Source organism: Camellia sinensis, chromosome 15 (genome assembly GCF_055761805.1).
Source record: "Camellia sinensis isolate YWXY chromosome 15, ASM5576180v1, whole genome shotgun sequence".
Lineage (NCBI taxonomy): Eukaryota > Viridiplantae > Streptophyta > Magnoliopsida > Ericales > Theaceae > Camellia > Camellia sinensis.
Window position 1 is genome coordinate 50,217,746 of NC_138975.1, and position 17,144 is coordinate 50,234,889.

At 31.9% G+C, this 17,144-nt stretch overlaps 1 protein-coding gene across 6 annotated transcripts; it reads right to left on the reverse strand.

Annotated features, from left to right (window-relative positions):
- Positions 1–220: 220 nt before the first annotated feature.
- On the reverse strand, positions 221–10,320 carry LOC114266108 (uncharacterized). 6 transcript variants are annotated; one of them, XM_028207002.2, is made up of 6 exons: positions 10,101–10,320; positions 5,524–6,004; positions 4,907–5,283; positions 2,878–3,039; positions 1,746–2,006; positions 221–552 (listed from the first exon to the last, which is right to left on the reverse strand). In XM_028207002.2, exons 2-6 carry the CDS (start codon positions 5,996–5,998, stop codon positions 409–411), a joined length of 1,419 nt encoding a protein of 472 aa, XP_028062803.2. In that variant the 5' UTR covers positions 5,999–6,004; positions 10,101–10,320; the 3' UTR covers positions 221–408. The 6 variants fall into 6 exon arrangements, with proteins under 6 accessions (XP_028062803.2, XP_028062805.2, XP_028062804.2 ...); XM_028207004.2 differs by having other exon boundaries at positions 221–549; positions 10,101–10,316; XM_028207003.2 differs by having other exon boundaries at positions 10,097–10,278.
- Between the last annotated feature and the right edge of the window lie 6,824 nt (positions 10,321–17,144).

Below are 17,144 nucleotides of genomic sequence, written 5' to 3' on the forward strand. Positions count from 1 at the left end.
CCTCTTGCCCTACTCTGAGTTCATCCTTGCATGGCAACACGCAGGGACTGTGGCTTCAAACAAAATGTACAAAATGCAAATGCAAGCATATCTACAACTCCTAATTCAGCTTGACATTACTGTATCAGTTTGTGCCACATGTGTCAAATTGGGCTTTTCAATCGGCTACAATATCATTTTCCTCAAACAAAAAGAGCAGTGCTACTCAAGCCAAAAAAAATTGACCAAAACCGACTTGGCTAGTTGATTATTCATTGCATCAATTCCGAATGCAAGCAAATCTACAACTCCCAATTCAGCTTTAATAAGGATATTACATACATATTCATGATTTTAATGTAACCACACCGCACTCTCCAAAAAGTCCCATGAAGATGCGTCACAAAATGAACACTCTTACACATAAGTTTACATTAGAATTGATTGGTAGCCTTCCTCACTTTCAATTTCATTCCTCCTGCGGTAAGCAACAACACCAACAGCGACAACTATTGCCACTCCAAACAAGCCTACACCCCAAAGAGAAACGGGTAGTGTCATCTGTTCATGCTTCTACCAAAAAAAACAAAAAAACAGAACATTAGGAGCTTAGAAACTAAAAAAAGTACGTTGATAGAAAAAAATTAAGAGAGCAATTGATGGAGTATCTATGGTTGAGGACAATTCAAATATTCAAACACATCTTGAGAAGGTTTCATGGATCAAAGAACCACGGACATGGATAAAGTTCATGGAAACACCACACAAATTTGACAAATTTTCAGAACATCAAGACATGAGACAGTAAGGACATGGCAACAAATAAATACATTTATATATTATTATATAAAAAATAGAGATTTCTTTGCACAATCTATATATTGGAAAAGAATAGTGGACGTAAAGTCATGATATCTATTTTTTAAAAAAAATTATTCACAAACAAACAAACAAATTGAAAGTTTTAGGATTCAGAGTTCCTAAAATTCACGTTCTTTTGATTTTATTAATTGGCTGGCTCTCAGGTTATTTTCTTCAAACTAGTGAATTGTAATGTATTTTCCATGTGTCTAAGCAATTGACGCATATCATTCTCAAGTATTCAAGACATGTCTGATTCTAAAAATATTAAACATGTTGGGGTGTGTTCAACGAAGTGTCCATGTTGTACACGTCTAACACGAACATGGCAAGCGTTTATGATTTTTCAGATTGGACCATATAAAAGTCAAATCACCTTGTTTGGTTTTCAAACTCCAAATTTTGAGATTTTTATTTTTCATGTTTTTTGTGTTTAGTAAATTTTTTTCATACACTATTATCTCTTTTTCTTTTTTCTTTTTGTAGGTGCACCTAAAAAGTAATATTTGTGAGGAAATCTTAAAAAGTTCACTAAAGAAAAATTCATTAGTGATTTTTTAAAGATTTTTTCACAAATATTTTATGTTTTAGGTGCATCTAAATTAGGTGTAGCTAAAAAGTAAAAACATTTGACTAACATATAAATAATTAAAAAAAAGTTCACTAAAGAGACAAAGAACACGAAAAATAAAAAACTCAAAAAATAGTTTTCAAAAACTAAACCAAACATTTTTAATAATGTTAGAGACACTAATAACTATACCAACTAGAGACAATGTCAGATGCGCCCCACATTGAGTGGTGGAACTCACACGCAAGTCTTGTCTTTTAGCTGATATGTTTGTCGGTATATTTGTCAGGGTTCCTAACATAATATTAATAAATAAAACTAATCAAAATCTTACTTCAACTGGAGCTTCAAGGAAAGGCTTGAGCTCTGGTGGTGATGCATCATCGACCAAAATGTAGAACAGTCCCATAACTCCGGTATGCTCTTGGTTGCTCTGACTGTAATTAGATACTACAACTAGAGTCTCGCCATTGGATATCTTGACAGATCCTGGATGAGGATAACACGTCGACATGCCTACAATGTAACCAGCCTCATTTCCTGGTTCCTTTCCTTCTCCATAAGTCGGTATTGACGAGCAGACAACCCGTCCATCCTAATTGATCCACCACACATACAAACATTGAAAATGACACGAATAACATCAAACATTTCTATGTTAAATAATTTCATTGACGTTTTGTCATGATTGAAAAAGATGCATAGCAATTTGATGGTAATTTAAATAGAATAGACGTTCAACTTGGCATAACAAATGCAGAAATTCAGAGACACCAAAGGTAGGCACCACTGTATAACAAAAACAGCACTTTCATAAAACCAATGGCTCATTTTGCTCCTAGCTTTAAGCTGTTTTTTTTTTTTTTTTTTTTTCATATTTAGTGATTTTTTTTTATAAGGTCCGTCTAAACTAAAAAGCTTTAAAAATTTAAAAATTAGAATTTTTTTTTTTTTTAAATGCCCATTAAAGACCAATCTAATGGTTACAATCTGGCAGATCAACCATAATTGTCATGTTAAACAAGGCATCGACAGAGATGATGGATAGGAACTCCAAAGGAAATAAAATTTTGCAATTTCAATTGTTCATGCGGCAACATGAAAAGACCAGTGTATTAATTGCCTCCAGAAGTTTCACAATCTTTGATGCTGATCATGCTTTAGATTTATATTACTGATAGAATTGTCTAATTGGTGTTCAGAACCATCACTTTTGTCAGTTAAAAGAGGCAAGTCATATGAACACATGAAAATCCAATCTTTTATTGGTATATGAAATTGAAATCAGCTTCTCTCACAGAATTTGGACTGAACATCCAGTCCAATTGGAGAGAACTGTAGAATTATAAAAGGCTAGTCCAAGTGTATGAGGCTCTTGCCACTATGGGATATGATGAATGTCAGATCTATGCAACCTTACTCTCATAAAAAGTAAGGCAAACAGGAAATTTAATGTAGCAAATTACCTCTCCATAAAGAGTTATACCAATTCCTCCCGTATGCTGGTGTCCAACACCATAGATGACAGTACCACCAGTGGGCATAGTCAGGCTTACACTCTTGGTATCAATGCAACCATCATTAGTCACACCAGTAGCGGCAGAGCAAGACTCAACTTCATACTCCACCTGTATCAAAGAAAGTTCAGCTTCATATCTACAAAGACAAACCAAAGAACAATATAAATATGGTTTTCCAATTAAATTCATCATTCTTATCCCACTTCGTTGTGTTATTGCTACTACTTGACTTCTAAGTAACCCTTACACTTGCTTGCCTATGTTACATGGACTAGGGTATGAGTGTCGGGTGTGGGTGTGTATCCAAGTGTCAGATCTTCAAAAATTTAAATTTTCGGATTTTGAGATACATATCCAAAATTAGATATGGACACGGGGGAGGCTTCATATACACATATATTCTCGAATGAAATGTTATAAATTATATAGAAAGTATACTTGAAATTGAATAGGATTCAAGAAAAATATGAAATTTCGTTATCTAATTCATGTGAGAGGCTAAAAATATTTGTTTGGTTTCAATTTTTTTATTTCAATTTTTTGAAAATTGAGTTTTTTGTTTTCTGTGTTTTTTTTTGTTTTTTGTTTTTAGTGATTTTTTTAAATATTTTAAGCAATTTTTTTAATTTTTAGATGCACCTAATCTAAATGTACCTAAAAAGTAAAATATCAGTAAAAAAATATTTTAAAAAATCAATAAATACACAAGAATACAAAAATGTACTGAATTTTCTTTCTTTTTTTTTTTTTATATTTTTGATATTTAGTGATTTTTTAAACTTTTTTTCACAAATATTATACTTTTTAATTATATTTATATTAAGTATATATAAAAAGTAAAAAAATTGCTTCGAATATTAAAAATAAAAAAACACGAAAAACAAAAAATTCATTTTTAGAAAATTGAATTTAGGAAATTGGAACCAAACAAAGTGATTGCTTTCCTAGCAAATATGAGTTTCTTCTTCTCATATATTATAACAAATTAAAAGATCCGAGTGTTTAAATTAGGTACAAGTGTTGTACACATATCCCACACCTTTACCCATGTCATATCTAGTGGACACAGGTACTCTGGGGGAATTAAAAAAGTCTATGTAACACAGTTGCTTGCCACATGAAGATCCTACATTTCAAAATCTATCTTAAACCCATCATCTTATGATATTATTTTTTCTTCTTTTTTTGTTTTGTTTTGTTTTCTTTTTAACCTTAGATGTGTTTGAATCTTGGATTTGTGAAGTAAAAAGCAAAGGGAAGGAAGAAATGCATTAAGTAGCTAGAAATCTCTCTTCTTTTTTTTTTTTCACTTTTCCCTTCACATATCATTTTCCTCCACTAATCCATGTTTTTACAAAGCAATACCATGGGTGAGTAAAAGCTGGTACATGTGTGGTATGCCTGTAGAAGAAAATAACTTGGGGCCTGTGAATCTAATCTTAAACCGGAAGATTTTAAGTGCTATAACAAATTTGTCACTGATGTATAAATGCTACTTTAGATCCAAACAACTGCCATCACATCATTTCTTGAACACAAACACAAATTATGTGTTGGCTCCATCCACTGCCCACATGGTAAGGAGCCCACCATCCACATAGTGTGGATGGCACCAGGTGGTAAAAGAAGGTGGTGAAGGGCAACACTAACTCACTAAAGGAAGATAGTGGGGGTGGCACCACCTTGGCCAATTATGGCTAGCACTTCACTTACTCCTCCTCTCTTGGTTATAAATTGAGATGAGTGAGGAGGGGTTTGTATCATCAGAAATTGAGTGTGAGAGCTGTGAGTTGAGTGAGTTTCATCTCCTCCTCTGTATTTGTATTTTTGCTCCATTTTAGTGAAAATTCTCTTTTCTGTCCGTGGATGTAGGCATTGGGCCGAACCACGTAAATATTGTGTTCTCTGTGTGTGTGAGATATTTTTCTGGGTGTGTTTGATCCTAACATTATGTACAAGAAAAATTAGCACTCACCAGGCAATGATGTTTTGTACTGGGTCCAGTTGAATCATCCAATTTTTTCCAAGTATCAGTCACGTCGAAAATATAAATTTTAACAGGCACAACAGAAGCATCCCAATCAACCCAAGTGACAGTATATCTCATGTAGAGCCCTCTCGTGACACTCTCAAAGCCTTCTCTCATCCTGCACTGTGTCTGATCATAGCAACATTTCAAGCCTCCTATGTAACCAGGCCTCAAAGGTTGGCCATATTCATCATGTGTGACATTGTAAAGGTCACACCTACACTCAGTGCATCCTAGCCTATTTTCCACCCCTCGTGTGTCAATTCCATGGACATTCATCAGCCATCTCTCCTCGTATCCAGGAGGAATTTCTGATGGATTACCTGTTGCAGAAAAGTGTGGTGATTAAACTCTGAAATTAGTAAAACAGGAAAAATAGAATTGAAGCAGTAGGCAAGGTACAACCAGAATGCTATCTTTAAGATAACAATTCCCCCTCTGATACAAAAGGATTCTGGGAAATTTTATCTCCAGGATACAATGCCTAGTATGAAGACAGTTCTAAGGTTGTTATTGAAAAGTGTAAGTGTAGAGAGATTATTGTTACTAATATATAGCATTACCGACTTCTATGCCATAAGGATCGGGCACGTGCGTGGCTGTTTTGCGCGTTTCAGAGCCAAGGCCAAAATACTGCCCAAGATTGGTTTTGCACGGTCCAGAGTTTGCCCCAACAATAAATTCAGATTGGTGAAACCCCATGTTGCCATTGTGTTTTGGAACTTCAACACCTTTGGGTTGATAGTATCTGTACACAACCCAGTGGTGGAGATAGGTTTCATGGAGTGGAACGGGATTTCCTGCCTCATCAACTACTTCAGCATTGAAATTCTTGATAGCAATGTGACCTGTTGGAAAGTCGATATTGTAATAGAATTTGTTGACCACTGATCCTGGTCCCAATTCAAACTTGGGTGATAAAAAGACAGCTGTTTTTACACCATTTTCATTCTTCACACGAGCTAGTGAATTTGAAAGGCTAGAAGCCACTAGCAGAGTTACTAAGCAAAGCGACCAAACTTGTGAAAAATGTACCATTTTCTCCTGTTGATGTCATGAACAATTGAAATCAGAAACTCATTGAATAGAATACGAACAAGATTAATTTCATTTTATGTTCGGCAACGCTTTTCAAGTTTTTTATTTGACACGACCAAAAATAAAAGTCAACAGAATACATTTTTTTCAACATGAGAATATTTTTTTGTCAAAACAAGCAGATTTAGAAAACCACCACCACCACCAACCAAAAAGAACAACAAAACAAACAAACAATTAAAAGAATGAATAAATGTTGGGTTAACACACAACACTTTTGCAGTGTACAGAGCAAGTTGTAGAGGATCTCAGTTAATTGCTTATGGGGGCATTTGGCAAGTTGGATTTTAGCTTCTCTTTTTTTTTGGGTGGCTAAAAAAAAAAAAAAGGCTAAAATAGCTAATAAGACAAAATGTCACATCAAATCCATAATCATTTTATTTTTTCTCTCACAAACATCACATCCAATTACAAAAAAATCAAATTATATTCTCAAACACACAAATTTTTACCTACTAAAATAGCGAAAAACTAAAATAGTCTACTAAAATAACAACTTTCCAAACACTCACTCTATGAAGAGCGGATCCTTCAAAAAGGGTGACGTATCCGTATCGGATACTTATCGGATAACGATACTCCTCGGATACTCGCGGATACGTATCGGATACTTCTTAAAAGTATCATATACTTCTTAATTAATTTTTTATTAATTTTGAAGTATCGGATACTCGAAGTTATATATTACTTATAATATTTTGTTTAGTTCTTTGATAAGAGGAATATAGTGAGAGTTAAAAGTAATAGAATTTGTCAAATTGATGTATCCTTGTTGTCTCTCTCGCTTTTTCACTCTCTCACGTTTCTTCTCTCTGCTCTCATTCTTTTTTTGGTGTTGGCAAGTAAAGATGATGTTTAATTTGCATTTGCATTTGCTTTTGCTTTTGCTTTTGCTTTTGGATGTTTTATGAATGTTTGAGCACTTTTAGGTTAATAGGAATCCCTCTCCTTATTTATTAATTTACTTTAAGTTTTATTTTCATGCATATTACATTATTAAAATTATATAAAATAAAAAAAAAAATTATGAATGTATCCCCGCTGTACCCGTATCGTACTTTTTCAAATTTTGACATATCACCATATCCACATCCCCATATCACCATATTCGTATCCGTACTTCCTAGGCTATCATTGATGACTTGAAAAAGTATATTTGCTGAAATTTTTATTTAAAAATGGTTTTTTAGCTTTAGCTAAGGTCTTGTGATATTCAATGATGAAGGGGAACAAGTTGAAGCTATTGACCTTGAAGACTCTTAGTTTTATAGGAATCTTTCTTCTTTATCAAGTTGTCTTTTGCTTAGGTTTTATTTTTATGCATACTGCATTACTAAAAATTGTTAAAATAATATTTTTTACGAACGTATCCCCGCCGTACCCGTATCCTAGTTTTTCAAATTTTGTCGTATCGCCGTATCCGTATCGTATCGTATCCGTATCCGTGCTTCCTAGCACTCACTATATGTGTCAGGTAATAACAGAACTAGATCATATGAAATCTAACTATGTGCAGTTGATTTTGACATAGTTTTGCTAAAAACTAATACTAAGGCCTCGTTTGGGAACCTTCCCTTTTAGTTAAAAAGTCACTAAATTAGTCAAAAAGCCAACAACCCATACCAAAAAGTCAAAGATTCTATTTTCTCTCTACATTTTGCACATCTTTTCGTAAAAAACCAAAAAGCCATCCCAAACATACTAGTTTTTTTTAGTTCATATTTTAGCCAAATAGTCAAAAAGTTACTAAATTAGCTTGTTCCCAAACGAGGCCTAAAGCCCTTTAGCTCAGAGCAATTAAAGAACATGTTTTCCAAAGTAACCAATTGCATAACAGAAATCTAGAGAAAACGGGTGTGTTTGGATTGGTTTTGGGAGAAAAATTTTCAGAAAAAAATTAGAAAAAGAGTTTAGAAATTTTTTTGGTTTGTTTGGTTGTATATTTTGGAAATAGTTTTGGAATATAGAAGTTTGGGATGATTTGATATTTTGTTGTAGTTGAGTAGATGTGTGTGAGAGAAAAAGTGATTGAAAAGTAGAGAGGAGAGAGAAAAATTGATTGATTGATTGATATATAGGAGATAGAAAGCCTCCGTTTGGGAAGTGAGTTGTCTTTTTGACTTTTTGACTTTTTTAGCTATTTTAACATGGGCTAAAAAGCTTGGTTTGGAAAGGATTTTTTGACTTTTTTGGCTTTTTTTGTGAGAGAAGAGTGTAATGATTATGGATTGGATGTGATGTTTTGTTTGTTGTGGCTAAAATAGCCTGTTTTGTCTTTTGTGGCTAAAATAGTAGGGGTGAGCATGGTCCGGATTGGACCGGATTGGGATAAAACTAGGACCAATCCGTTATCTACGGTTCCTAAAAAATTGGAACCAATCCAATCCGTTTTAATCATGGGACCAATCCGAACCAATCCATTTAAATACGGATTGGATCGGTTTAGGACTACGGATTCACATAATTAAAGTATAAAATATATATATATATAACACTTTAATTTCATAAAAATATAAATATAGCGTTATATTAGTTCCACAATAGCAATATGTTTTTCTACAATAGCAACATATTGTTCTAGAATTTAAACAACCATAAGAAAATTAGTTTCACCAAAAGTATTTAGACCATTACAAATTAAAATTAAAAACTATCAAACGAAAATAATAAAACAAGATATTATATGGTTTTAGGTTTGAGTTTAGATTTTATATAGAATAAGAGTAGATACTGTGGGGGAGGATGTATAATAAAAATATAGACTATGTGTATACGGTCCGGATGGTTCTAATCCGGAACCGTGGGGTTCAATCCGAAACCAATCCGTGGACTACGGATTTTTAATTCTTCAATCCGGAACCGAACCGCGGATTCAAAAAACCAATCCAAACCTATCGGATTGGACTAGACTGGATCGGATTACGGATTTCACGGATTTCTTGCTCAGCCCTATAAAATAGCCCCAAACCTCCTTGCCAAACGGAGCCAAAGTGATTTTGGATTTTTTTTTTTCAAAATCACTGAACCAAACAAAATTTTAGAAAATTTTCTTCAAAATTTATTTCTCAAAAACAGACCAAACAAGGCCGGAAACTAGAAAATCCGAAACCTAAAGGGAAAGAAACTTCAAACACTGAAGGCTGTAGGATGGGCCAAAAACTGAGTCAGTAAGAGCATCTCCAGTGATGTAGTTATGCACAGATGAAATTTATTTTTACATTTAACTTATCTTAATTTATTTGTGTCAAATTAACTCTCACTCAGTTTATCTTCCCATGACATAGTTGTAATTAATGAGGTAATTTTTATAAAAAGAAACTGGTTAAAGGTACAGTAAAAAATAGAATATTAACATTGTGTTAACATAAACATACACACTAGAGTTTTTTTTTTTTTTTTACACTGCTATTTTAATACTGCTACACCTAAATACTATACTATTGGAGATACTCTAAAGATGGCTAAGTCAATGAATAAGCAAATTAAAATGGAGTCAATTGAAATTATATACCTTATCATAAATAAATAATGAAATTATATACCTTATCAGGTGAGAATTACCCATAAACAAGACTGCGCGGGTAAGTAAATATGAAAAAACAAAAAGCCATCTTGAAATTCATGCATAGCCACAAAATCATTATCTCTTGTATTCTATAATTGAGATGAACAAAGTAATACAAATTCAAAGAATAAGTAAATTGCATTTGGGTTACATTAAAACCCCAAAGTACAAAGAAACCCCATTTGTCTCCACTGAAAAAATAAAAATTGATTTAGCTTAACACTAAAAACCAATTTTTGAAATTGAAAATCTATCACCCTATATTAGATACATGTGATTTCAAAATTTAATCAAAAGAACTGCAAAACAAGTGGAAACAATATGACAATAATAATCACCAAGAAAAAGCAAATGAAAACTAACCACATGTGAAGCACAAAGAAACTGGGTTATGAAAGTTATGAGAAGAAAGAGAGAGAGAGAAATCAAAATGATTGTAAATAAAGAAGATGAGACAAAGAAAGAGCATATACAAACCCAGATGAGGATGAAACGGACGATGATTCAGAGGTTTTTTTGTTTAGTGAATTTCCATGAAAACACCAACGTTTGGGAGACTATGAATTTTGGAGGTTTATATAAGTCTTCAGACCTCAAATCGGGTTCAATTCGAACGATGACAAATTCACTAATCTCCAAAAAGAAAATAAAAAAAGTACTTTTTTATACGTAGGCTTTGGGCAACAATGATTCATCCAACTAACTTGCGTCTATTAACAATTACTGATGATGTGGAAATTTAAAAATAAATAAATAAATAAATAAACAAACAAATAAGAGTAAAATATCTTATCAAGTAAAACCTATACCATTTTAAAATGAAAAATGCTTAGAGTACTAATTAGTGTTCCCACTAATTAGGTGGCAATAGGTCTCGCTATTAATGATGTGATATTTTAGTTTTAGAGTTGTATTTTTTTTTATTTTTTTTTAATACATTAGTGCTATTAGTGGGGATGTTTTTATTGGGATGAATCATTGTTGTTTTAAAATTATTCAGTGTGTTTGGTTTGAGTTTTTTGAATTAAATTTTTTAAAAATTGAGTTTTTTGATTTTCGTATTTTTTTGTTTTTAGTGAATAATTTTAAAATTTTAAACATTTTTTACATTTTTAGATGCATCTTACTCAGATGTATCTAAAAAGTAAAAAATTTATAAAAAAATATTTTTAAAAATTAATAAATATATAAAAATATAAAAAATGTATTGAATTCTCGTATTTTTTTATATTTTTGGTATTTAGTGAATTTTTAAAGGGTTTTTTTCAATTTTTTTTAATTTTTAGATATATCTATGTTAGGTATGTCTAAAAATTAAAAAAATTACTTAAAATATTAAAAAAAATCAATAAAAATAAAAAAAATACGAAAAATAAGAAAGTAGAATTATTGTTTTTGAAAAATGGGAACCAAGCATATCCAATGGTGAGCATCTCTGCACACGCCACGTGTTGTATTGGTGAGCGCAGTGCGTACGCCATCGCCAGATGATTTTACCATTCACTGCCTGCCAGTAGAAAAAGTCAAAATAGGATGACCAAGCCAATAATGCTTGGTTGGTCTTTTCGGATGATCAGCACACTGGCTCTGTCTTGTTTTGAGAAATAATTTAGAAGTTAATTTTTTAATTTTTTTTAAAAAACATGTAAAAAAAAAATAAAAATATGATGTGATTTACAAAAATTAAAAGCAGTTACTTTTAATTAAGGTTTTGTTTGGAAACGATTTGTTTAATAATTTTTTGATTTTTTTATTAAAATATAATGTAAAAAAATTAATATGTTTGAAATAAATTTTTAAATATTTTTATAAAAAAAAATATGAAAAGAAATAATCTATACTATCTATACTATATATTAAACAAAATGGAGTTTTTAACTCACAGGCCTTGTGAGAGCTCCAATTAGGAATGGCAATGGGGGGCAATGGGGTGGATATTAATTCCCCATCCCCATTCCCCTATAATAAATTTTCTCCATTCCCCATTCCCAATGGGTACGGTTCTTCCCATTTCTTAATGGGTATGGATTTTCCCCCACCCACTTTAATCCCCATTTTTATTTTTTATATTTAATGTTAACGATCACTTTTTTTTTTTTTTTTTTTTTTTTTTTTTTTTTTAAGGTTCACAACAAAAACTAAATATACCTTCAATCTTTTTTCTTTCTTTTTTAATATATTTAATGTTAACAATTTTTTTTTTTTTAAGGTTCACAACAAAAACTAAATATACCTTCAATCTTTTTTCTTTCTTTTTTAAAATATTTAATGTTTACAATTTTTTTTTTTTTTTTTAAGGTTCACAACAAAAACTAAATATACCTTCAATCTTTTTTCTTTCTTTTTTAATATATTTAATGTTAACAATTTTTTTTTTTTAAGGTTCACAACAAAAGTTAAATATAACTTCAGTATTTTTTCTTTTTTTTTTAATATATTTAATGTTAACAACCTTCTCTTTTCTTTTTTATAAAGGTTTTACCTAAATATACCTTTAATCTTTTTTTTTTCTTTTTTAATATATTTAATGTTAACAACTTATTTTTTTATTTTTTTTTAAGGTTCACAACAAAAACTAAATATACATTTAATCTTATTTTATTTTATTTGGTTCAACAACAAAATCAAATACACATTAATTAATTAATTAAAAAGTTTGTTTTATAATAATCAAATATATAATTTTGAGACAATCAAATAAATTTTAGTAATTGAAAAAAAAAATGTGGAAGAACGTGGAAGATTAAAAAAAAATTACAACCATCTCTCTCTCACTCTCTCTCTCCCCTACATGTTACAATAACCTGATTACAATGTTATAAGAGCTTGTTTGAAAAAATAAAATGTGAAATAACCTGTTTTAAGAAAGTGTTATAAGACCCATATTAAATTGCATCAGGGCATAAATAAGGAATTGTTTGTTGATCTCTTAGCCACGGATATTTTAGACATTAAACCATCTTTCTCTTAGCAAATTTGAACTATTCATTTTAATTTATCCAAAATCTAATTATACCTTTAACAAATCTGAACCATTCATTTTAAGATATCTATGCCTTACCACACCCAATCCATCCTCCATCTTCTTCCTTTAGTCCCCCACGAAGTTTGTTGTTTGTTACTTTTAAAAAAACAAAAAATATTTTTTTCAATTAAATTTTTACTAATTTCACAACACCATCACCATTATTCTCACCTTCACTGTCACACTACCATCACCATAGCCACTACCATCATCACTGCCGCCATCACCCCACCACTATGTCACAATCTCTACTTTCACCTTCGTTCCATCACCACCACCACCAAATATAAAAAAATATTTTTCATTAAAATATTTTCTATCTAAATAAATGAAGCATAACATTGGGAAACAAGCTGATTTTAGTTAAATCTGTTCATAACTAAGAAAAATTCTTTTATTTAAAAAAAAAATTATTTAGTAAGACTTTGTATCCCCTTTTTGTTTTTCCAGCAAATAAATCTTTGTACCCATCCTTTCTAACCAATCACGACTCATGCTTGTTTTGATTCTCTACAATTTCCTTATTTTCAAATACATTCATATATATATATATATATATATGTTGTATAAATTGTGTGATAACATAAAACAAATAGATTCATACTCGTTAATTGAAATTTCAGAACAAGCAAACCATTCTGAAAATTACAATACATAACAAAATAAAATAAATAGAAAAGCAAACCGAAACCTGCACTAGACAGTGTCCTTAATTTTTTTAAATAAATTTAAAAAATTCTAGATATGCATAAAATTTGACAAGAATAATATGACAATGTTAATTAATGTGTATTTGATTTTATTGTTGAGCCAAATAAAATAAACTAAGATTGCATGTATATTTAGCTTTGGTTGTGAATCTTAAAAAAAAAAAAAAAAAAAAACTGTGAACCTTAAACCTTAAAAAAAAAATTAAAAGAAAAACAAAAGAAAAAAGATTGAATGTATATTTAGCTTTGGTTATGAATCTTAAAAATTAAAAAAAAATGGTTGTGAACCTTAAAAATAAAAATAAAAATTAGATGTATATTTAGCTTTGGTTGTGGATCTTAAAAAAAAAAAAAAAAAAAAAAAAAAAAAAAAATTTGTTTGTGAACCTGAAAAAATAAATAAATAAATAAAAGAAAAAAAAATTGAATGTATATTTAGTTTTGGTTGTGAATCTTAAAAAAAAAAAAAACATATGGGGAAATTAGTGGGTACCCATCCCCAACCCATCCCCTATGGATATTTAAAGAATATCACTTACCCTACCCAATGGATAAGAAAAAAAGGGGAAACCCATGTATTTGGGTTGGGTCTCCATGGATACCCACAGGGTAGGTTATCCATTGCCATCCCTAGCTCCAATATCCTAATCCTAATTTTCTAATTTTTTGATTTAACAAAAAAAAAAAAACTCAACATTTAGTGTGTGTTTGGTAACGTTTACGTTTTCAGTTTATATTTACAAAAATTTTATAAATTGGTTTTTGTTTATTTTTAAAAAAACATAAACTACAAACGCGTTTGGTAATTGATAAAATATTTTTAAAAAATTTAAAATATAAAAAAGAGTGAGAAGTGGCAAGTGGTAGGAAGTGGCGGCGGAAGACGGTGGTAGAAAGTGGTGACAGTGGGTGGTTGTGGTGGTGGGTAGATGGGTGGGTGACGGTGGCGGCTGATGTGTGGTAGCAAGTGGGTGGTGGTGGTGGTAGTGGTGGTGGCGGGTGGTGGTGGAAGGTGGGTGGCGGATGGCGGGTGGTGGCGGGTGGGTGGTGGTGACGGGTAGTGGTGGTGGTTGGATGGGTGACTGTGGCGGGTGGTGGGTGGTAGCGAGTGGGTGGTGGTGGTGGTGGTGACGGTAGGTGGGTGGCGGATGGCAGGTAGTGGTGGTGGTGGCGGCGGGTGGTGGTGGCAGGTAGGTGGCGGATGGCGGGTGGTAGTGGGTGGTGACGGGTGGGTGGTGATGGTGGGTGGGTGGGTGACTGTAGCGGGTGGTGGGTGGTAGCGAGTAGGTGGTGGTGGTGGCAGATGGGTAGCGGATAGCGGGTGATGGCGGGTGGGTAGTGGGTGGGCGGGTGATGGTGGCGGGTGGTGGGTGGTAGCGAGTGGATGGTGATGGTGATGGTGATGGTGGCGGTGGTGGTAGCAGGTGGGTGGCGGGTAGTGGATGGCGGGTGGTGGTGGTAGGTAGGTGGCGGGTAGGTAGTGGTGGTGATGGTGGGTGGTGGGTGGTGGTGGCGGATGGGTGACAGGTGGCTGGTGGTGATGGGTGGCTGGTGGTGGCTAGTGAGTGGCAAGTGGGTGGTGGGTGGTGGGTGGTGGTAGCGGGTGTTGGTGGCAGATGGGTGGTGAGTGGTGGTGGTAGGTGGTAGTGGGGCGTGGGTGATGGGTGGTGGTGGCGGAAGACGGTGGTAGAAAATAGTGGCGGGTGGTGACTAGTGTTGGGTGGTAAAAAGAAAAAAACTCAAAACTCAAAACTCAAAACAGAAATACATTTTTTGTGTTTTCATTTTTTGACCAAATTTATAAACTGAGACCACCGATTTATAAATCAAAAATTTTACCAAATAAGTTTTTATTTAAGTTTTTTAAATTTTTATAAATATAAATAGAAAACTGAAAACGCAAGTGTTACCAAACGGTACCTTATTGTTTCTCCCAACCCAACCTCAACATTTATTAACTTCTCCCAACCCACCATCCCTTTTGACTTCTCTCATAATTACTGCAACACTCTTTTCAATTTTTCTCATACATTATGGTTACACACAAAAATAAAGAAGATAAGAATTTAGCTATAGATCTCAAAAAAATATAACATCTAAATTTGAATTATGATTTAGTAATATAATTATGTATTTTTTTATATATATCTATCAAAATTTTAAATCACTTAATGTGACAAATTAATTAATTTTTTAAAATTATTAATTTTTTAATTTACAAAATAGATTAAAAAAATACTAACTGATTTATTTATTTAATAACAAAAATATTTCATAATCTCTCCCTCCTAATGTCTCTCACCAATTTCAAAAAAAAAAATAATTAAAACTTGCATTCATTTTCTCTTCTCAAAAAATCAGATAATATTTTTTTTATTAAAATTGTAGATATCTATCTATATCTTATATATTATATTATAATATAAAAAATAAAAACTAATTTTTTTTAAAGCTTATCTAATAATTATAATAATTTTTTTTTAATTTATAAACTTCCGTGCATAGCACGGGTTACCACTATCTATATATCTATCTATATAAAAAGGAAAAAGGGGTTTCTAACCCTTAAGCCTTATGGGAGCTCCAATATCTCAATTTGAATTTTTCAATTTTTTTATTAAAAAAAAAAAAACCTTAGCATTTATTGATTTTGTTAAAATCCTCTGATCAGCATTTAAAATCCACTTATACAAACAATTATAGATACAACCGTTACATAGCTACTGTAGTACCATTTTCAACTTCTCCCATACACTATGGTTAGTGATAAGATTGTTAAATTATTTTTATAAAAAATCTTTAAAAATATAATTTATATATCAAAAAAAATCTAAAACAAATATAAATATCTATAATTATCTCGTGCATAGCACGGGTGATAAGCTAGTATATACTAAGTAAAATGAAATTTTTAACCCCAAGGCCTGTGGGAGCTTCAATATACCAATCTGAATTTTCTAAATTTTTATTAAAAAAAAAAACTCAGCATTTATTAGTTTGGTCAAAATCTCTTTATCAGTATTTATTAATTTTTTTCAATCTTACATTTATTGATTTGATCAAAATCCTCTGATTAGTATTTAAAATCCTTTCATACAAATAATTATAAATACAATCCGTATATAATTACTGTAGTACCCTTTTCAATTTCTCTTATATACTATAGTTAGTAATAAGATTGTTAAATTATTTTTATAAAAAAATTTTAAAAAATAATTTATATATTAAAAAAATTTAAAATAAATATAACTATTTATAATTATTTCGTACACAGTATTAAAAGTGGGTAAAGTAGCCGAAGTGCCCTTGTCATGCATGCCGTGCATGAGTCCAGATCTCCTCCTTGAGCCCCCTCCTTCATTCCCTCTTTGCAGGGGCCTTCGGGTCCACTTTGAGGCTCAATTTTAATAATCCGAATCGTTCATATTTTTAGATTTATTCAATATATTATACCTATAAAAAATCAAGTTGATCGGATATCAGAAAGTATGCGTTCAGAAAATTGAGACTACAAACTATTTTTTAATAAACAGTTTTCCGAACACATACTTTATGATATTCGATTAACTTGATTTTTTACAGTTATGATATACTGAATAAATCTAAAAATATGAATGATTTGAATTATCAAAATTAAGCCTCAAAGTGGGCCCGAAAGATCTGCAAGAAGGGAATGAAAGACCGAAATGAAAGGGAGTATCCCAATTCGCCGTGCATAGCACCCCGTGACAATCTGATACTGATGCGGCAGACGGCAGACCTGGCATCATGTCATGTTTGTAAATT